We start from the raw sequence: 20,810 nt of genomic DNA, 5'->3' as shown, positions 1-20,810 counted from the left end.
ATATAAACATGTATCCAATATATATTATTCAGTATTAATGATTATTTATTTGTGCCATTATTAATCATTATTTATTTGTGTTTGTAGTTATATAAATATGTATTGATATTACTAAATAATTTATTAAATAAATTATGAACGGTTGTGTGCTTTTTAATATGCTCATCACACATCAATATCAGAATATTGCATTCCTATTCTATTGTTATAGCCACTAAGCATATTTAAATATGCTGAACTATGTATTAAAAACATAGTTAAATAATACAATTGTTTATAAATGTAGCTTTGATAGATGTTTGAATTTGGTTTCCTGTAACAAAAAAGCGTGTTATGATCGATTAAATGCGCTGATACGTCATTGTGCCTGCTAAACACATAAGCTGAGTGGAGTGGTGTACCGCTCCAAGATGGCCGCCCTAAATCTCGTCAGCGACAATAGGAGCGGTCCATCCTCATGTCTATGGTTTCTGCAGCTAGATGGCGCTTGGAATTGTGGGTAAATTTGAAAAACCACAACCTTCAGGTTCATAAAGGAGCCTCGGAAATATTAACATTTCACTGTTAATATTTGTTTAGAGTCAGAGAGCGCCATAAAACTATGACAATGATGACTGTACATTAATTGAGAGTATTTTATTTCAAGAAAAACACGACGAAGTTTTAGACTTTATTATTTTCAAAAGACCTAAATTTTTAATTCAGTGTTTTGTAGCGCAACGGCTAACATCCCACTTTTCCGAACACACATTGAACCCAACAAAAGAAGATGGCTGCGCCCTGTAGAAAGATGGCGAGTCGGTCCTACTCTCAGCTTTTGTGTTGTTTTAGTAGGACAGCCGTCGGAAGCGGGGCATGTCGCCGGTTTTCCGTCACTCCTATTGACAGAGCGACTCCTCGGGCCAGTACTGCAGCGGACAGAGCGACTTCTCCCTGGTCTCTGATGGCCGCGGTGTGTCTTCAGAGGTTACCCGTCATTACAGCGGACTGCAGTCCGATAGAGCAGCGCTTCAAGCAGATGTTGCAGCAGGTGAGCTGCTAGGGATTAAAAGACAGAGTTCTGGTTGAAAAAGTGTCCAGGGGATTCTGTGACCTGGTGGATGGAGAAGTGACACCTTGTGGAAGATAGGGAAACTACACTTTGAAAATGTTCCGTCCACATGAAGTTTTTCCTCTTTTTGTAGGCTATTTCATAGATCGCATAGGTTTTTCGGAAATATGTGTCAGAGCTTGCACAGAAAAAAATAGTAACCTAAAATTTTAACAAAAGTCATCTTAAACACAACAATGTTCACCCCCAGATGGAGCTGGAGAAAAGCATGCTGTCGGACCATGAGCTGCGGCTCATGGAGGACGCGGAGAGGATGAGTCGGAGGCAGGCTGACGACTATGACTCGGACGAGGACCTTGGTGACCAAGAGATTATGATGACTCAGGACTTGGAAGACACCTGGGAGCAGAGGTTAAAGAACTTCCAGCCAGCTCCAAGGGTCAGAGGTCAGTGGAGGGTAGTACTGGTAAAAGTCAGGAAGTCACTTGGGTGTGCGGCGCTCTTGGAATGTTCCTGAAAAAATAAAAAAGTTTGATAATTTATTAACGGAGAACAGGAAGAAAATTAGGTCACTTTTATGAGAGGAATGAATTATTATTTTTTTTTTCTTTAATAGGAATCTCCCTTCTTGAGACATTCTGAAAGTTAGAGTGAAATCTACTCACACTGACCCAGCGGATGCTCACGTCTCCCATATTTTTACTTAGCCGACGTAGATGAGGACCTGACCTCGGTGCAGCGCTGCCTGACCGACTCTCTGGTGCTGCTGGCCGAGCAGCAGGTGGGAGCAGAGAAGCTGTGGCTGCTGCCCCAGGCTGCGTGGCAGGAGGGAGAAACGCTGCGACGGACGGCGGAGAGAGCGCTCGACTCCATGACAGGTACCACAAAGATGCCGCGTCTTTGTTTTTAGTCTGTTTACACCGTCTTCAAAAAGCATTTTGAGTTTCTCTAACGCCAACATGTCCCCAAATTTAGAGGGTCAGTCTTATGTGAAGTCATTTTTTTTTTTTAGCTTTGCACCATAATGTTATTCCCTTATCAAACAATTATTGACTTGATTATTTCATGTATGTTTGATGAGAAGAAAATAAATATTTAATAAACAAAACTGTTAATTAAAAACGGCAAATCAGCACATACGATTTGACAAGAGTTAAAAATCTGGGTTTAAAGCGAATAAGCCAGTGTGAGCAGGTGTGTTTCGGAGCTGTGACTCAAATAAGGGGAGAGAATTTATATTCCTAATGACTGGAGGAAGTGAGGCGAGGAGCAGCCCGAAAGCGGCACTCCCCATGGTGATAAGACGGGCGAAAGGAACAATAAGATGAGTGGCAGACAAAGATCTGAGAGAGCGGGAAGCAGTGGCGATGCGAAGCTGGTTGCATAGATAAAGAGGGCCAAGGTTATGAATGTACTTAAAATGTGAGCATTTACATTTTAAAGTTTATCCGTTAGCTTCCATGGGCAACCAGTGAAGCTGTTAAGGAACTGGAGTAGGGTATTTTCTTGAGGGACTTCAAGTTATGAACCAAGCTGAGCTCTGAAGGAGTTTGAGTTCATGGAGGGACAAACAAGGAGGAAGTAAAAGTATGCAGACCAGGTGATGTAATTAATGAGACTGGGCTGGGAGAGTACTCCCATGTATGACATCCTGAAGGGAAGTTATAAATATTAATGTAGAAACTGGGAAGATTAAATGTGTGTCACAGTGTAACATTTCTGCTGTATTCAAGTTAAGTTTGAGAAAATCAGCGGAGAACCAATCCAAAAAGGAGGGAGGGAGGAGTTGGTTTTGGAAGAAATGTGTCATCTGCAAAACCAAGAAAGCTAATATTACATTTAAAGAACTTGTGGCCAAGAGGGAGAAAGGAAATATTGAATAACACAGGCCCTAATACACAACCCTGGGGCACACCTACAGAAACAAAAAACAAACATGCCATACTCTCTCCATTTTCAGATGATGCTCATATATTGTTTTATAGTTTAACTCTGATTTAAACTTCTCTCCCAGACATGTTTGCTGTATTTCTTGGTCTTGGTGATGTTTGACCTCTGACCTCTAAAGCCTTTATAGAGCAGAACAGGCGGAATCCGTTTACAATTGGTGAAGGCAATTGGCTGGACTACATTTTATTTAAGGGTTTAAAAATAAAAGGGGCTGATTACAAATGTATCCCTTATGATTAAAGAGTATTAGGTGTAAAAAAAAATCTTTTACAAGTACAAAAATATATATTTTTTTTAATAAAAAAAAAATACAATACAATTAGAACATTTAGTTAGTCACTGAGAGCAAGCAGAATGTAAGTTACTGCATTCCTACTGCATGTATTTTCTTACAGTTGATACAGTGGCCTAGTTTTACCAAGAAGTTTGTTAAAGAGACGCCACTATTTTTTTAAACACCACAAACTTCAGTTTTTTTTTTTCCTTCTTTAGGTGGCATTGTGTAAAACACTGATCAGCAGTCTAAGCTGCAGTAGGCAGTGGACTGCAGAGTCTGAGAAGCTGGGAAAACTAATGTTAGCATTTTAAGTACATGATATTTTTATTTATTTTTTAAAAATGTATTTCCTTTATTTAACCAGGTAAACCCTGTTGAGATCTAGATCTCATTTTCTATATATCGCCTTGGACAAGTTATCTTGCAACACCTCTGCATTAGTCCATTTTGCAAGCTGCAGCTGCACAGAAACGGTTTAACCCTGATTTTATAGATATAACGCTGTGATCAAGGTTATATCATTCTCAGTTTAAAATATCTTATGTGAATTATACATTTATAAATATAGTTATAAAATATAGTTATCTTGCCATGTAAGTATTATTTAGAAGCTAAATATTTAGCTTGCTGACTTTATTGCTAATAATTACTTGGCAATATACATTTATTGAAAATATAAATATATGAGTAAATATTTACTTATTGCTAAGTAAATTTTTACTTAGCAATATTTACTTGCTAAGTAAATATTTATCTTGTTGACAATTTAGCAAACTAAATATTTAGCTCTAATCATTTTAGCTTTAGCTCCAAAGTTAGTTTGGAGCTTACTTTAACTATGCTATTTACATTAGAGCTAATAAATATTTAGCTCAAAGCTAAGTATTTTCCTAGCTAAGCTAAATACTTAGCTTAGTTAGTTAGTTAGTTTTTTAGTAGATAAGCCAAAATTTTGTTTGCAAAGTAAATATTTAACATGGAACTAAGTGCTTAGTTAGCAACCTAAATATTAAATTCATAAACTAAAATTTCGCCTTCTAAATAAATATGTAGCTCTCCAACTAAACATTTTTCCTAATGAAATATTTATTTAGAAACTGTGCCATTTATAAATGAATAAATCACATGGTGAAAATATGACTTTGAAAAAACATTATATAGCCTTATCGTAGGACATGTCATATAACCCACTGTTAGTGTTTGACTGTGTAACTTTACAAACAGCAGCCCAAATTAATCACTGCCTCACCTCACAGTTCTTCCATGTGTTTGAACACTAAGTGTGTAAATTTAGCTACAGTCAAGTGGACAAATTAAGTTTCTCAAACTATTTTTTAGTATTTTACATGTCATGAAGAAAGGCATTGTTGCCCTGCAGTTCTTCAGCAAATTCCGTGTTTAGTTTATAACAATTCCTGAAAAGAAATTCAGAATCAGTTGTAATTCATCTGTTATTACTCATTTTACATTCTTGGTTCACGTTGACACTATGCTAAAAAACTACACGTTTAATTTTGTTTAACGTGCCTGAAGCTCGTCTTAGCACTACAAATCCTTTCTTCTCCTGCTAATATGCTGAATTTTACTTCACACACTCACGCTAAATATCCAGTCTGTTCACAGGATTAAATCCAGAATAAAGTTCCGGCTTCTAATATTTTCATTGACTCGATAAAGATCTTTAACACAACAGAGATTTAAAACAAAGCTGCAGTTGTTGGCGTGCAGCTGGAGGAAGCCTCTAAGCTGCAAAGTCCATAAGCTAATCAGCACTTGACTGACTGCTTTAAACTGCTGTGCAGCTTTTGGCAAGGGTTCGCTCCATCAAACTCTTTCTATGAAGACCTTGATATTAGAATGTAGTGTTTAGTGGAGGGTTTTATTTAAAGTGTCTTTCAGTTGATCCATTTTTAATAAAGCTGGACTAATAGGGGAGCGGCGGGTCTATAACAAGGCAGCGCTGGTGCTTTGCTCTCATCTTGAGCCGTCTGGGAATTTGCATGATACGAGATTAGATTTTTTTTTTTTTTAAATGTCGTGCGAATTCAAGCAGCAACCGAGGAAGAACGCAAACCAAGCACAGCGTAGAGCATGATTGACCCCCTTTGCCTCCCTGATCCAACTCCACCTCCGTGTCCTCCCGTCCACAGCAGCCGGCGTCAGGGCGACTTTCCTCGGCAACGCTCCCTGCGGAGTTTACAAGTACAAACTGCCCAAGGCCGCTCGGACCGAGAGCTCAGTCGGAGTAAAGGTGTTCTTCTTCAAAGCCATCCTGGTTGACGGCACTCCGGGAAGCGCTCCGACCGCGCCTCTGCTTTGGCTGAAGAAGAGCGAGCTGCAGAAATACCTGAAACCAGCGTACATGATGAATGTCGGCCGCTTCATCCTCAACTTGTGATCAGGGACTTAGAGAATATGCTTCAAGCTAACATTGTTACTGTTTATCACTGAACTGTTATTCACTGTCAGTAAATATTTTGTTGTTCAATAAAACATGATTCCGTAAATCTCTGTCTGAAGTTAAGCAATAAATCAACCAGTTGTAAGCTTCTGGAAGTGATGCATCACTCATTACTCATCACTTTATCATACAGTTCAGTGTTAAGGTTGTCAGTCGTTCCCTCTTTCAGCAGCAGGTGTAAAAGATTCTGTACCTGCATCAGTTCCATATTACTTTAGGGCTCTTAATATTTCATTTGAGCCATTCTTTTTCCAGGGCCTTTTGTGGAAAACAAAATCCAAAACAGTTTGGATTTTCAAACCGGGTGAACAAGTTTGAATTTAATGTAAGCCATAACTGCTCACAATTATACATTCAAGCTCATGATGAACATTTTAAGATGAGAAGAAATATACGTTAAAGTTTCTGTATCTGAGAAGAAATGGAGCAAGAAACGAAATAAATAGGCAAAATTCTTGAAAACTGCAATTTTTCAAAAGTTAATGTGAATAACCAGCTTCTTTAGCAACGACCTTTTGTGTCTTATGCTCCTTCTGGAAGGGATCAATGACTGTCTCCTGGACATCTCCTCATACTGACTCAGCGTGAGAGATTGTTTAGAGGCTCAGGAAACGTTCACAGGTGTTTTGAGTCAATTATATTTGGTGTAATGTCAATTAGCAAGCTACAGAGAAGCAACTTCAACCAGCTAATGGTGCAATTCTGTCAAGATATTTGTTCGCTCTTCTTGACAAAATTTGTAGAGCTTCCTGCTGTAAGCCCAGCTCTTAAGCAGAGTCCAAAGAGTTTCAGTGGGGACTAAAATGACCTGCCTGGCCTGTTCTGACAACTTCAAAACCGGTCCTGCCGTTAGTTTGGGGTTATGTTCTCGCTGAAGCACCCAATTGTGTCCAAGTTTCAATCGACTGACCCAAACTCTCCTCTTTAATTAAGGAGACTTGGTATGGATGTTCATGAATACCACACCACAAACCTGCCAGAATCTGGACAATGACACAACACCAGTGTCACTGCCCAGGGTGAGGTGGGTTTTACATCACTAACCAAGAAAGACTCCCAAGACCTAAACCTCTGAGCTCGTTTATTAAAATTTGCAACTGCCAAATAAATAAGCCAAGTCCTTCTGGAGACAAGTTGTACGCTCATATAAATGCTGCTAAGACCCGGGAAAATGTTTGCAAACAGGTGAAACTGTTGAGCCTTGTGCTGGTTGTGTCATGCTGTGGGGCTCTTTTGTGCAGTTTGCACTAAAGGATTACTCAGAGTGGGTGGATTAATGGTGAAGGAGAATTTATGAAGAGCTTACGGCTAGATTAATGGCAGGAAACCAGTCAATTTAAATGAAGTCTGCTTTTTCGGATAAGAAAAGTGTTTGAATTTTCTTCCAGAACTACTTCAGATGCTAGTTAATTCTTACAATAACGGTCGAATGCAAGTTGGTAAGGCAGCTTGATGTATGTGTCAAATATAGACATACACCCTGTATGTGTCAGGGTGTATGTCTATATTTAAACTTTTGTGTACAAGTTCAAACCTGTTGTGACTGTTGTAACTCCAAGCAACGTTATTAGCTGTTTTCTTATCTTTGAATACCACGAGGACATTTCTGAACATTTTAGGTGTGACACTGCTCCATATAAAAAGTAATTGCCTCTTCAGTGGACCAGCAAATTTGAACATTTATTAAAATCTTTATCTCTAATAAGCTTTTCGCTGTTAACAACGTCTGGTTTTAATTCAAATTCAGTGCTACGTACTTCCTGGACTGATGTTGGTATTCGTCGTTTGACTCTCCTGTCAGAAGAATAGTGATTCGACTTGACACAATATAAATCGCTTTTGTAGAAGTTGTACATATCTGACTTTTTTGTCTAAACTAAACATAAAATCTAAATATTCTGGACACATGTAGCTGTGGTCATTTTTATGTTTAATAGTCGGAGTTTGTATGTGTTGCAGATGTAATTTAATTCTTCAGAGTGGGCGAACATTTTCAGATAACCACAGTGACATTCTGTTCTTCTGCCATTATGTGCTTGAAGTTTGTAATGTCAGATAACAGTAAATACTTTTTTTTTTTTTTTGGATACTCAGAATGTAATGTGGATATCTGCAGCTCAATTGCTTTCCAATCTACAAGTCAATTACTGCCGAACAAATGTTCACGTCGGATACAAGCGAGTAACAAGTCCAGATACCTGCGATGCAATTTTAAATATCAAAAGATCTATAAAATATTCATTTGGGAAGTCCAGAGTGTTTGAGTAGCAACAATACAGTCACAGGCCAAACCGACAGAACCAGTACTCCGTCATACAGCTGTTAGAAGATATTTAAAACGACACCCTGGGGTGTCAAATGTGCTCCACAGACATCTGCAACTGGTCTTCTTGGTATGCATGATTGTTCAATTAGAGGACAGAATAAGGACCATAAATATCAGGAGTCCTGGTATGATGTGTGCACTTGGAAATATCTGAGAGTTTGCAATTTTAGTGGTGGATGTACCCGCGATGAAAGGAGAGGAAGAAATAATGTCACTGACAATGTTTGACAAGAGGCTGGGAACTTTAATGAATTTATCATCTGTGGCTGAGGACGGTCTCTTGTGACAGCCCGTTTCATCACCTGCTGATTGTGTTATGAAGCTGTTTTAGAGAAATAATAAACGAGATCAAAGCTGTCAGAAAAGAAAAAAAAAAACTTCCTTAGGTTTTTTTTTTTTACACTTCTTTGTTTATCAGTTTGTTCCCTATGTTTTCATGTCTGTCTGACGGACGCCGCAGCAGCATTTCAATCGGAATGAGGTGTTGATTTTGACTATTGCAAAACCTTGATTTCTGTCTTTTTCAGCCATTCTATTGTCAATTATTTGCTACTGTACGACCCAGTTTGGATGAAGCTCCAGAGGTCGGGTTTATGTCCAATTACTTGACTCTAGAATCCTTTGCTATGCTCTTCGTCCACTTATTGACTTCAAGGTGAATATAATGTTGTATGACCGCAGAACAAACCCAAAATATGACCCACCGTGCCTGGCAGTTGGTAAGATGTGTGCGTGTTAAAAATATGGGATGAAAAGTGGCTTACACCAAACTTAGTCCTGGGCAACAACTCCACTTTGCTGTCTTCTGCCCAGTTGAGATGCCACTGTTTTCAGAGATAAGGGTCTTTGTCATGACATCCCTTCCTTACGTGTTCAGGGATTACTAATTGTACTTTTGTGATCATTAACATTTCTTGGGTTTCATGAAATTTGTCTGAGCACTGAGGTGATTTAGCTGGGTTCTTCAAAGAAGATTGTCAACTGTGAAGAATCTTTCTGACTGTAGAACAGTCAACTTCACATTGCTCAAAGTTGCCTTCTTAACCCTTCTCAGATTGAGGGGTAGCAACAATTGCATCTCTCAGGCCATTGCTGATTCCACTTTGGTAAGTTGCTAATACAACATGCTAAAACTCCTACTTTTATAGGGTTGGTCACGCTTGTTGAACCAGTTAATCAAGTGCATTAGAAAAAAAATCTAGATTGGGTATTGATAACAATGTGCCTGACCCACAAGGGCAGATCTCTTCAATCTAATTCTATGCTTTGTACTCTGAGCGATGGCATGTTTTATTATTTATTCTCTATTGTATTTAGAATTCCTAATTGCAGTTTCTGAACCATTTCAAAGGTTTGTTGCAACCTATTGTTTTCGGCAGTTTCAATTTCTTTATTATTTACTATATGTTGGCTGTTATATTCCTAATTGCACTGACTGAACAAATTAAAGTTGTTTTTACCCGTTTGACCAAGCTTGCGAAGCTATTGGTGTATTTAACTGTGCTGTATTGGTGCAGAGTTATCAAACAAATTTGTAATTCAGTACATTTATGACTGTGTTTTAAAACAGAAACATTTTAAGTCGATTCAGCACTGTTTTTCTGCATCAGATCGGTATCGGTCGATACTAAACCTCAGATATCGGTATCAGAAGTGAAAATAGTGGATGAGTGCAGTCCTACAATATACTAAGTTTGCTAAAACAAGCAACACGAATCTGACATCTTTCTTGAATAACCAATTACTTGGAAGTGTCATACATGCAAAGCATTTAACATAAGAACGTGTGCACTGGATTGTGAAGGAGGATCATCTGAAGTCCAAGAAGATTTCATCATCCTAACACTAGATGGCAGTACTGGCACACCGCTCAGGCAGGTTTGTGAGAGGCAATGTAATTAGGGCTGTGTGTAGTGACCCTAAAGGAGGACTGCGGAGAGTGTTTCTGATCAGCTTGGCTTCATCTTACACATACTGAAAATATCCATCATTGCTGGCTAATGTTCCTTTGCAATAGCCGCGATAATTCGTCTTAGGTAAGAGCTTTCTGGTGTTCCCGAGCCATTCTCTGCCTGCAATCAGACTGTTCTTTCCATTTGTGTCAGCCAGGACAAGGAGTTATTAATGTTGCAGAGATTGGCATGCCATTTTTTTTCTCCCTCTCTTTCTCTTAACTTTATTTCTAGGGGTTTGTTGAAAGATATAGCTGTTTGAATGATTTGTTGAGTGCCATTTAGCCCCCACTGTGTCAGATGAGATGTGCAATTTGAGTGCTTTAGAGGAAAACAAACAAACAAAAAAATAAAAAAAAAAACATTTCCAATCGGTGAGTCTGTTTGGTTTGAGAACAGACTCGACCCCCTTAAACACAGTTTTTGGGGGGTTTTACGTTTCGGCTCTGTTGCATCAAATGGAGTAACAGTTGCTGCTTTAGTCTCCGTGGTGAACCTCATGAAAGCTTCTTTAATCAGGAGTCTTGTGAAAACCGCCATGTGTTGTAATTTATATGCGTAAATTCTATACCGGCTACAGAGGAGCGTCGTGTGGGAGCGAGATAGGACTGTGTTGCATCATGGGAAATGTAGGAGTAACTCCTTGGATTTGGGGATTGACTCGCCTTTTGCGGAAGCACGGTGTAAATAATAAAAAAAACAATAATAATTATGACGTCTTGATCGACATTTTAAAACAGCATAACAGCAACGGGACGCATCGGCTTATTGTGCGACTTTTAGGAGAAATAAACAATAAAAACGTTTGCTGCCATAATTGGTTCAAGCATATGGTTTACTTTTGCTGTCCATTTATTCAAAATTTGAAGTTACTAAGCTTTCCTAACATGTTTACTTTTTACTTTCGGATGACAGGCGTTACAATGAAGCTTTGCGACAAACGAGTTAAGGTTGCAGTTGTTCACCACTTCACCCTTAAACAAACTCAAAACTCATTGCATCTTATTTTATATTTATCCGTGATATTTTAGTGTCGCTTTTGGAACCTTGCTTCACACACTATCGTGGTTTTCGAGGTTTTTTTTTCAACATTATGTCTGAGTTTACATTTACACATATGTTTTAAAGCAATGACCATTAAGGAATTACTTCATTTGAGTTTTATTTATTGAGTTTAATATAAATTTCTGCCATAAATGTTTTTGTGTACTCTCAGCGTAGTTTGGGGCCAGTTCAGCACTTCCTGTTTTTAAAAGGTTGAGTTTTCAGCCGGCAGATCCGGAACCTCACTTCACATTGTGGTTGGACTGCGACCAAGCTCTGGAGACAACTGGAGAAAAGAGATAGCAGCACTGCTGAGCGAGCATAAACTATGATTTTAGTTTTAAGAACTAAAACGTGCTGTAGTTTGTTACCTATCCTGATAGGTAACAGCTAATCGGTGCACAACATCCAGGTTTTGTTTTTTCAAAATTTGACCTCCTTTTTAGCCTACAGCAGGAAACGTCCCTTTAAAAATGGTCAGTTACTGAATTAATGTGCTGTCAGACAATTTAAAAACATAGAAAACACAAAATCAATATGAAAATAAATTATATTTGTGCCTTAATACTAATGCAGCTACAAGAGCACTGTACCCAATTTTCTTTCACAAAATATGATCAATATCAATAATGCACAATTATTGCACTTTATTGCACATTTTAAGGTTCTTTATAGTCTGTCTGTGTAGTCATGTGGTTGATAACGGTTAAATATGACATCATGAATAATGTAAAGCCATTTCTTCAAGACATTCTCCAAATATATAAAAAAAAAAATCATGTATGAATTTACCAGGGGTTATATACGTAGCACTAAAAACAGTATCAATCGATATTAGTGATATTTTAATTTATCGGTATCGATCTGATAAAACTGGGCCAATATGAACAACTAATATTTACTTTTATTTTGTTGCCGTCTGTTCTGGTCATTTTTTTTTTTCACCAAAGATGCCAAAACAGTAGTGAAATAATATATGATATCAGTTATTGGTCATAAAAGCAATATTAACCATTTCATGCATGAATTATGATCATTTGTGTCAGGATTTTTTTCCAAATTTTTTGGGGGATTTTCTTAAGAAATAAAGAGGTAGGAAAAAATGTTTCTAGGTGATCAATTGTAATTTTCTCCAAATACAAAGTTGCTATTTGAAAAGTACATAAGTAGTATTGTTCTTTAGGGGTCATCTGATGTCACAATATTTTTTTTTTACCTGCAAGAGTCGTCTACAGTAAAAGGAGGGACCGGGTCGGTTGGCAGGTTTTTTTGTCTGTCGGCCATATTGGATTTAATAAAAATAATTTCTTGCATTTGCAGCTCATGGCCAGTGGTTGATAGTGTATTTTATGATGCATTAGTGTCCACTTCAGTGGTCTGTGTGCATTTATAACGTAAAAATCCACAAGAAGCACAAGAAAATAGCTTTTTTTACCTTTTGAAATGGCCACCATAACATGCATACCTCACACCACCAGTGGAGTTTGTTCCCCAGTTTGATCACAATGGTTCCAAAATGGTAACCGACAGTGACGCTCACTTTGTTCGGCTTGTACCATTTACTCGAAGACGTTCAGGTTGCATCCCAGCGTACTTTTGCTGAGTGTTCCTGCCTGTACAGAAGCCTGTTTCTTTTCGACTTCAACACAGTGACATCGGGACTTTGCACCTATTAAGAGGCTGTCTCTCCTCATCCAGTCACGTAGCGAGATGGCACCAATACAACGCAGATCACAGAAAAGGTCACGCTGTTCTTCGTCTCTAGAAAGGGTAAAAAGGAGAGAGGGAGAGGAAGGGAGAGAAGACAAATGCAGAAGGAAGTTTCCTGGAGGTGACGGCTGCTTTTAAAACCTTTTTGGAAAGAAGGAATGCTGAGCATGTTCCGTACCGGTGCCACGCTCCCCCCACTGGAGCCGTTCTCACTGGGGATTCAGTGTGATTTCTTTTTCTTTTTTTTTCTTTTTTTTTTAAAGCAGCCACGATTTCTTTTAAAAATTCATTTCCAAGATTCTTTGAAGTTCAGCAGACCGAGGGGGGGCTCGGCTCCGGCTTCGCTGGGGTGACCTGTTCTAATAATAGCACAGCCGCTTGTGACGGCGTCGAGCTCCATCACAGGTGTGAAAGCTGTCAGTTTCCTCGGATCTGAAGCGACAATACGCACAAGTTTCCGCTTAAACAGCTCAGAAAAAAACCCCGTTTGTGGACGAGTTGCTTTTTGACTCCAGTTTTACACAGCGGAGGGGGGGGGGGTTGTCCTGACTGGTCAGTGGCATCTGTAGTTTAGAAAAAGCCCAACTCCTTGTAGAAACGTCAGTTCCACCTTTCCTTTCTCACTGTGTTTTTTTGAATTATTATTCTACTTTATGCAAATCTGCTCTTACCAAGGAGGATGTAAGCAGGCGACTCATTCGCAGCAGCTTTACCAAAGCTTTTGATAAAGACTTTTACTTCTTAGGCTTATTGTGAAATAAAAAAAGGCAGAAAACGTGTGAGTACTGTAAAAGCTGGACTCCTGTAAGCATCTTAACTGCCGTCGCAACATGTGGTTGGACCAGTGCTGCACAGTAAGCCTCACCTTTATGCACACAGCGACGCTCAGCTAAGCATGCTAACGTGTAGCTTCTTTACCAGCGTTGCACTGAGAAGTAGCTCGTACCAGGAGCACAGCAGATAACCGGTTCCGTCTGGTGTTTGCTAATTGCTGCCGCTAGTTTGAAGGAACTGATTTGGGAGCCGTAGATGAGGGCTGCTCTGTGAGGCTGACGCTTGGAAACTGCAGCTCAGAGGAGGAGCTTCGTCCTTGGCGGGTTGTAATCTGCAGAATTGGCTTTTATTAAACAAAACAATCCATCGGGTAACAAAAAGACACTAAAAAAACTCAACTTTCCTGCCTTGTTGGCTGAATTTCTGATCTAATTTAGGGGTAGTGAACTGTGTTATTACCGAAAGCGGTGGCCAATAGCAATATGTCTAAAAATAATCTGTTGTCGGGGTCTGTAATATAACTCGGCAAGTTTAAAAGACAAATCCTTGGTAGCCTTGATAAATAAATTAATACTTCAGAGCAAAGGGTTTAATTCAGATTCTTTTCCAGAATTACTTGTGTCTGTTTAGCAACACAACATGCTGCCGTCTTCACCCCAGAGTGCAATACTTTCAGCAAGTCTCATAAAAAATGTCTTAGAGGTATGTTTCTGTAAAGGATTCTTCTTTGCCAGTGAATGCTTCAAAACTGCAGAAAAATAAAACTGGAATTTTTTTTCTGTTCACAATATTTCCCTCTAAGTTTAGACTCACTTTGTAAAGAGAGACTACGAAAAACCTTAACCTCATGTACACTACGAAGACGAATTATGGAGCTGTTAAATATAAGCTGCCACAATTAAACATATTAATTTGTAAATGATCAATATTGGTTATATTTTTAGTAGCTGTGAGATTTTTAATCGAGTTAATTGCAGGGTGTGTAATTAATCACATTTTAATCAAAAACCACAGATCAACAAAATAAGCAACCTCTTCAATTCAGAAGCCTGTTTTGCTGCTAAATTATTGAATAAATGGACATATAAGCTCAACTACAAATATTGTAGTCTACTGTCTGAACTGTAACATTAATTTTGAAAGGCATTAAATATGATTCTTTTTAAAAATTAAACTCAAATGAGACGTAAATCACACTTGAAATGGATTCCTATTTTGATTTTGTAAAAAAAAAAAAAAAAAAAAAAGTTACATAATGAAGCTCGTTGTGTGCTTGTCAAGTAACATTTTGTGCTTCAATCACAGCCAGATCTTATTTTTGCTTCTTTCCGACACGGAGAACAAACTACATTCCCTCACAAACGAAAGAGCCGAGACGCTTGTTAGTCGTGAGTCTCTGCAGTTTATATGTTTTAATTAAGGACGATGATGTCACACCGAGAAAGGTTATGAGCATGGCTTTATGTCATCCTGTTGTTCATGAAAAGGTGAGTTTTGTAGAAGTTTTATATTTTTCATTTGATTAATAAAATCGAAATTTGGACAACTGTTGCCAACTATTGAAGCTTAAGTCGGCATAAGAAAGAATAAAACGTCACTGATTGCCTTAATTGATTAAACTACTTAGTTTGAGTGAAATTATTGATAATAATTAAAATAAAACTAGTTGGCATTGAAGATATGTTTAAAAGTTTTAGCTGTTGAACTTATTTATTTTTTCCTTCCTAATTACAACTTAAAATAAATAATTACTGATGTGTGGTCAGTTTAATGCTGCATTACTGCTTGATTGTGTGTCTGAGAATATTCAGTCATTCCTGTACATACATTATGTTTTTGTACAAGTTTTAGGAAGCTAACAAGGTTTAAGTTCTCCAGTCTTTTGTGCTTCTCCTGCTGTTAAAAACACAAAATATTCTTCCCAGATGTAAAGACGGCTCACCGTTTGAAAGCCCTTTATTCTCAAACTTCTTTGTTTGGGCAAGTATGCGTTGTTTTGCTATAGGAGCACAGAGTGCATGTCAGATTTACTGAATAACTTATGTCAAAATGCATGTTAATGAATTCAAATCAACTTCCAGAGTCACAGGGCGCCAGCGGCAAAAGGTGGCACAATAAAAACAGAAACGCGAACCTTCCACGGACACCGTGTCGGTATGTTTGATGGGTTTGAATTGGTTTTGGAAACACTTTTGTAAAAGCAGAAAGTCTTAAAAAAAGATTTTGCTTTCTGTTTCACTAGTTTGAAATCTATTGAAGCCTCAACAACACGGCACTAAAAAGGGAACTCTGAGACGGGGTTTCTGCCAACTGTGCAGAAGAAAAATAACAAAAACAAAAAGACGAAACACGGAAGACATCTAGAGAGCAACATGATCACTTGCAGCGATGTGGAGTGAAGATATTTAACATATACTTCAGCCTGCTGCAAGCATCAAGAAGAGTTTCATAACAGGAAAAAAAAAAAAAAAAACAGGGACACAAAGGTTAAAAACTCAAAACGACACACAGGGACATCAAGAAAAAAAGTGAAGGAATAATAAAATCAAAGTTTCCATGGGTGAATGTGTCAATAGTTGACCGACCTGCTGAAGCAAACTGCTAGAATGGCCCTTAGCGACTGGAAAGACCAGGAAGCTTGAGGCCGAGATGTGGTGAAAACCAACCAAGTGTTTATTCCCAACAGTGAACAGATGATGGGACACAGAAAAGACCCCTGGTCAGGTGTTGGTCTCAGCAGCTGCTCACTATGATCTGAACCGGCAGTATTTTTAACACCTACCATCCACTGAACCTAACAGAACGACCAAAACAGGGCTAGCAAGAAAATATAAGCATTTGGAAATTACAAATAGTGTGATTTATAAATATTTTCCAATAGTGAAGAATATATCTGTGCATCCATTATCTCTTCTGCTTACCCTAAGTCACCACTTCTCTCTTCTCAGTCACTTTGGCCAACTCCTCAAAGGGAATCCCAAGGATTTCCCAATCCAGTTGAGAAACATAGTCTCTCCACCGTGTCTTAGGTCTTCCTCTGGGTCTCTTCCTGGTGAGGTGTTCCAGGTACGTCCTATTGGGTACCTGAACACCTCACCAGGGAGGCATCCTAACCAGATGCTCAAGTCACCTCAAGCAGCAGCTCTACTCTGAGTCCCTCCAGGTTGAGCTTCTCACCCCATCTCTAAGGGAGAGCCCAGACATCCTGCAGAGAAAACTCGTTTCAGTCACTTGTATCTGCAATCTCCACCTTACGAACATTAACCAAACTTGGTGACCATATGAGGAATGTAGATCAGTAAATCAAGAGCTTTGCCTTTTGACTCAGCTTTCTCCTCACCACAACAGACCGATACAGATGCAGCACCAATTAGCCTATCGATCTCCCGTTACATTTTTCCCTCATTCTCAAACAAGGCAACGAGATACTCAACTTCTCTGCTTGTGACAGGACCTCCAGTCTGACCCGGAGAAGGCACTCTTCCCTTTTCCTAGTCAAGACTACAGCTTTGGATTTGGAGGCACTGATCCTCATCCTGCAGAATGTATAATTCCACAATTTCTAGAGTTAAACCTACATGACTGAATATCAAGTTGAAACTTTACATCCTCCACTAGCTCATTCCTCCCTACCTGATCTGAACACCCTAATACCGTCCCCATCCCTTGTCCTTCCTTTCTCGTCTCTGCCCCAACCACATCATATTCCTACCTTTCTGATCCTTCATCACCATTGCTAAATCCCTCATCCTCACCTGATCTCCACACCCTTCATTCCCCATTTATCCTCATCTCTCATCTTTTAAACCTTCTTTCCTAATCCCAATGTCCCTCCTATCGCTGTCCTTCATCCTTGTCCCTGTCCATCATCCCTACTTTGCCTTTTTCCATCCCGTACTCCTCCCTCGTCTTCTTAATTCCTAAACCATTATTGGGTTTAGGAAGTAAGGGGAACTAATTTTTTGCTCATTACCCATCCTCATTTCCTTCTTTCAGGGATGTGCAAAGGTAGACACAAGGAGGTGCTAGAGTACCTGCCCCTTTTTCCTCTGGACGAAAAAGTGCCCTTCAGAAATCTTTTCTGTTTTGTCTCACAGTGTTTAGATAGAATTTGGTTATTAGCAATTCCAAACAATTTTCAGTGTGATTTGTGACATCCGATGCAATGGATGTCACAGAAAAGTGCAGAGCACTTTTCGGCACTGTTGACGAGTTTCCTGCAGTCACGGCGACAGACTGGTGAAGGGTTGGTTTGGATAGGGGAGGGAGTGAGGGAAGAGGTGTGAGTTTTGACGGCCGGTGTTTGTGGGTGAGCCGGAGGTGATGTGAACCGTCTCAACCTTTCCTCTGCCATCCATCACACTGCAGCGCCTCGCACAAAGGGGACCAAACAGAGATGGCAAATAGAAGTATTTGTAGTGACCCAGCACTCGTTCTAAGATCTGTCCATTCACAGAGAGATTTCTCCTGGGGAAAAGGTCTTCATCTCCCTTCCCAAAGCACACACTCGGAATAACGCTTTGCCCGGACATAAAAGATGAGACTTTTACATGCCGAGAGAAATATGACACAGATTCAAAAACGCTAAGGTCTGATCAGCATTATTGTTCTATGAAATTATAGCCACCTTTCATTTCGGTGGGAGCAAACGCATTGCGAATGCACTTTGTAACGTCTTTACTGGTGTCATAAATAAATGCCTGATCCAGCAGCACAAAAACATAATTTTAAAGCTCAGCACAACACTTTACACATCGATAATTTGAGAAGAGAGTTTAATCGAGGCAAGAAGAAACACTTTGTCCATATCAGATGCCTCCACTTTTTACAGGCTGTTAGAAATCAATGGCTGTAGCTGGATGGTGCAGTTTCTAGTATTACTCCCTGACCCGTAGAAATAGCGTCAGTTTATATTTGCTTTCATTTCTCAGTGACGAGATGATAAAATACCCCCCAAAAACTTGAAGAAAATAATCAATAAAAATGAAAACAGGCTACATTAAGAAGATGTGCTTGTTGAAGACAGGAAAACCAAAGTCAGTTTCCAACTAGGGTTGCAAAAGTTTTCATACCCTTTGAACATTTTCACATTTTCTAACTTATCACCACATTGTTTCACGTTTTATCAGGATTTTACGTGACAGAGCAACACAAAGCTGTGGATAGTCGCAAAATAGAGTGAAAAAAATGTATGGCTTTCAACAAATAACAATAATGATTAAAATAACCCTTCTATGAATGCCCTGCATTTAGCTCCGCCCACCTCAAAGCCACTGACATTGAAATATGTCTGCTTTTGCTCTAAATGTGAGCCAGTAAACTGTCCAGAGTTTCTGTCTCTTGCACCTAAAGAAGTGAAATCTGTCTGCAGTGCAGGCAAACGTCCCACACACATAACCAGGTCTGTAGGTAATTTGAGTGGTGTGTGTTGCGCCCCAGGGAAAGGAGGAGCATGCTGTGGAGCAGGAGGTGAAGAAGAAACAATCGTGACCAACAAGCTACTGGTGATCGTGAGAAGGAATCCTCACCTATAGAGGAGGAGGTTTTAGACCCAACTTCAAATGAAAATCAGATAAAAAAATAAAACATTTTACAATCTAGAGAAACCTGGAGGAAGAAAAAAAAACATTTTGCTTGCTCTATGACTTTGCTTCCCTTTGTATGAGAATGAATGAAGAAAGCAGGATGAGCAGAGAGAGGGTCGTAAGCAACATCCGCCCAGGAAAGGTAAAACAAATAAGAAACACGTTAGCTGTGCTTGGTTAAAGTCGACTCCTTTCACGCTGGCAGAAACCTTCAGACACGAATCAGGTTTATTTTGTTTTATTTTTTTTAATGAACTCGCTTTGCTTCAACCGCCGGAACTCACTCAGCCCCCTCGCGACCCTGAACGCCATAAAGCAGGCAGAGGAAATGATTAAATGACTGAGCGAAGAAAATAGAAGCGCTAGCGCTAACAAACTTTAGCATCAGACTCATCTGGTGTCAAGGCCTTAATTTGTTTCTCCCTGCTGCATCCGCCGGTGCATATAACAAAAAGGGACAAGCCGCAATTAGAACCGCGATTGTGCTAAACTTGTTTTATTTCCTGTTGTAAAAACTCGGTCTGCGTGGATGAATTATGTTCATTAAGTTCACCCCCAAACGACTTAAAACATTTATGCGGGCATCTTGTAAGAATTCCAAGATTCATTGGTTTTTGTTTTAAGATCCTTACAGAACAAAGATAATAAAAGAAAAAAGGCAGGTTATTACCAGATTTATCCCCTTTTTTGATGAAACTCTCACTGCTTTCCAGTTGGGCTTTTAACCGCACCACAGCTGACTGCGTAATTAAAACCTCTACATGACATAGAGCTGAAACCAGAAGTTTCCATAAACAGAATAAAAAGGCACATGCAAATTTTTTTCTCACTGTCTGAAGTCAAACTGGACCAAGCTGCTCTTGTTTTAGGTTACTTGTAATTTGCCAAATTATTTCTGTTTGCAGAATATCACAAAATGTTTTACTTCTTATTTTGTTTACCTTCATGTTCATGTAAAGCCCTTTAATTGTCTGCAAACCAGTTTATTTTTACCTTGTCACCATTCAGCAAAGTCAGCGTGAACAATTCACATGAAATACACATGACAATTTTGCTGTGAGTTTCGAGCGATCGCTAATTTCTGACAGGTATATGTGGTCTGTCAACAGAACAAACTTTGCTGGACGATAAATTGTCCCAGAAGTCATTGAGTTAAACGGTGATATTTTTGTTTTGGGACTATTTATAAGTAATGTAATGTTAACGACATAAATAAAAATGCAAGAGCACATCATCAAAGAAAAATAAACTTTAAATTCTAACGAACATTTAACACTGAAACTGAAAGACTTTTGAAATATCCAAAATAAATAAAACAGAAACAACAAAAAAAAATTTTTTCATCATAATTGTCCTTCAAAACAAAAGAAAAGGAAAAAAGGGCTAGTTGACACCGTAGCCCCAGAGAGAACACTTTTTGAGAGAGAAAAGAAAAAAATTATAAATAATGCAAATGTATGTTATTATTTACCATTCGACTGATTTATTGTGACGGGATTTCACTTTCGCCAAACTTCCTCCGAGCCTTTGGATTTGGAGTCTGAGGAACTGTTCTCTGCTTGTTTTGTGCCGTTCCTGCGATGTGTTTGTCATCCGTCTGTGTTACGCCGATGGAACAGTTGGAGACGGCAGACGCTCCTCCTGTTTCCTCGTGTCCCAGTCTCTTCTCCGCAGGAGAAC

The 20,810-nt window shown here is 39.1% G+C and overlaps 1 protein-coding gene across 2 annotated transcripts; it reads left to right on the top strand.

The window, feature by feature from the left end:
* Nucleotides 1-576: 576 nt before the first annotated feature.
* Nucleotides 577-5,834, top strand: mrpl46 (mitochondrial ribosomal protein L46). 2 transcript variants are annotated; one of them, XM_008404811.2, is made up of 4 exons: nt 577-1,030; nt 1,302-1,497; nt 1,759-1,929; nt 5,432-5,834. In XM_008404811.2, exons 1-4 carry the CDS (start codon nt 770-772, stop codon nt 5,674-5,676), a joined length of 873 nt encoding a protein of 290 aa, XP_008403033.1. In that variant the 5' UTR covers nt 577-769; the 3' UTR covers nt 5,677-5,834. The 2 variants fall into 2 exon arrangements, with proteins under 2 accessions (XP_008403033.1, XP_008403032.1); XM_008404810.2 differs by having other exon boundaries at nt 770-1,030; nt 5,429-5,834.
* Nucleotides 5,835-20,810: the final 14,976 nt, after the last annotated feature.

Source organism: Poecilia reticulata, linkage group LG3, assembly GCF_000633615.1.
Source record: "Poecilia reticulata strain Guanapo linkage group LG3, Guppy_female_1.0+MT, whole genome shotgun sequence".
Lineage (NCBI taxonomy): Eukaryota > Metazoa > Chordata > Actinopteri > Cyprinodontiformes > Poeciliidae > Poecilia > Poecilia reticulata.
Note: the sequence above shows the minus strand (reverse complement) of the source record. Positions and strands in the feature narration are given on the sequence as shown.

What these genes read in the sequence shown, in the direction of transcription:
- mrpl46 (XM_008404810.2), top strand. Translation starts at nt 770, where the DNA reads ATGGCTGCGCCCTGTAGAAAGATGGCGAGTCGGTCCTACTCTCAGCTT. An exon ending in TCAAGCAGATGTTGCAGCAG is followed by an intron (nt 1,031 to 1,301) that starts GTGAGCTGCTAG and finishes GTTCACCCCCAG; the next exon opens with ATGGAGCTGGAGAAAAGCAT. An exon ending in GCCAGCTCCAAGGGTCAGAG is followed by an intron (nt 1,498 to 1,758) that starts GTCAGTGGAGGG and finishes ATTTTTACTTAG; the next exon opens with CCGACGTAGATGAGGACCTG.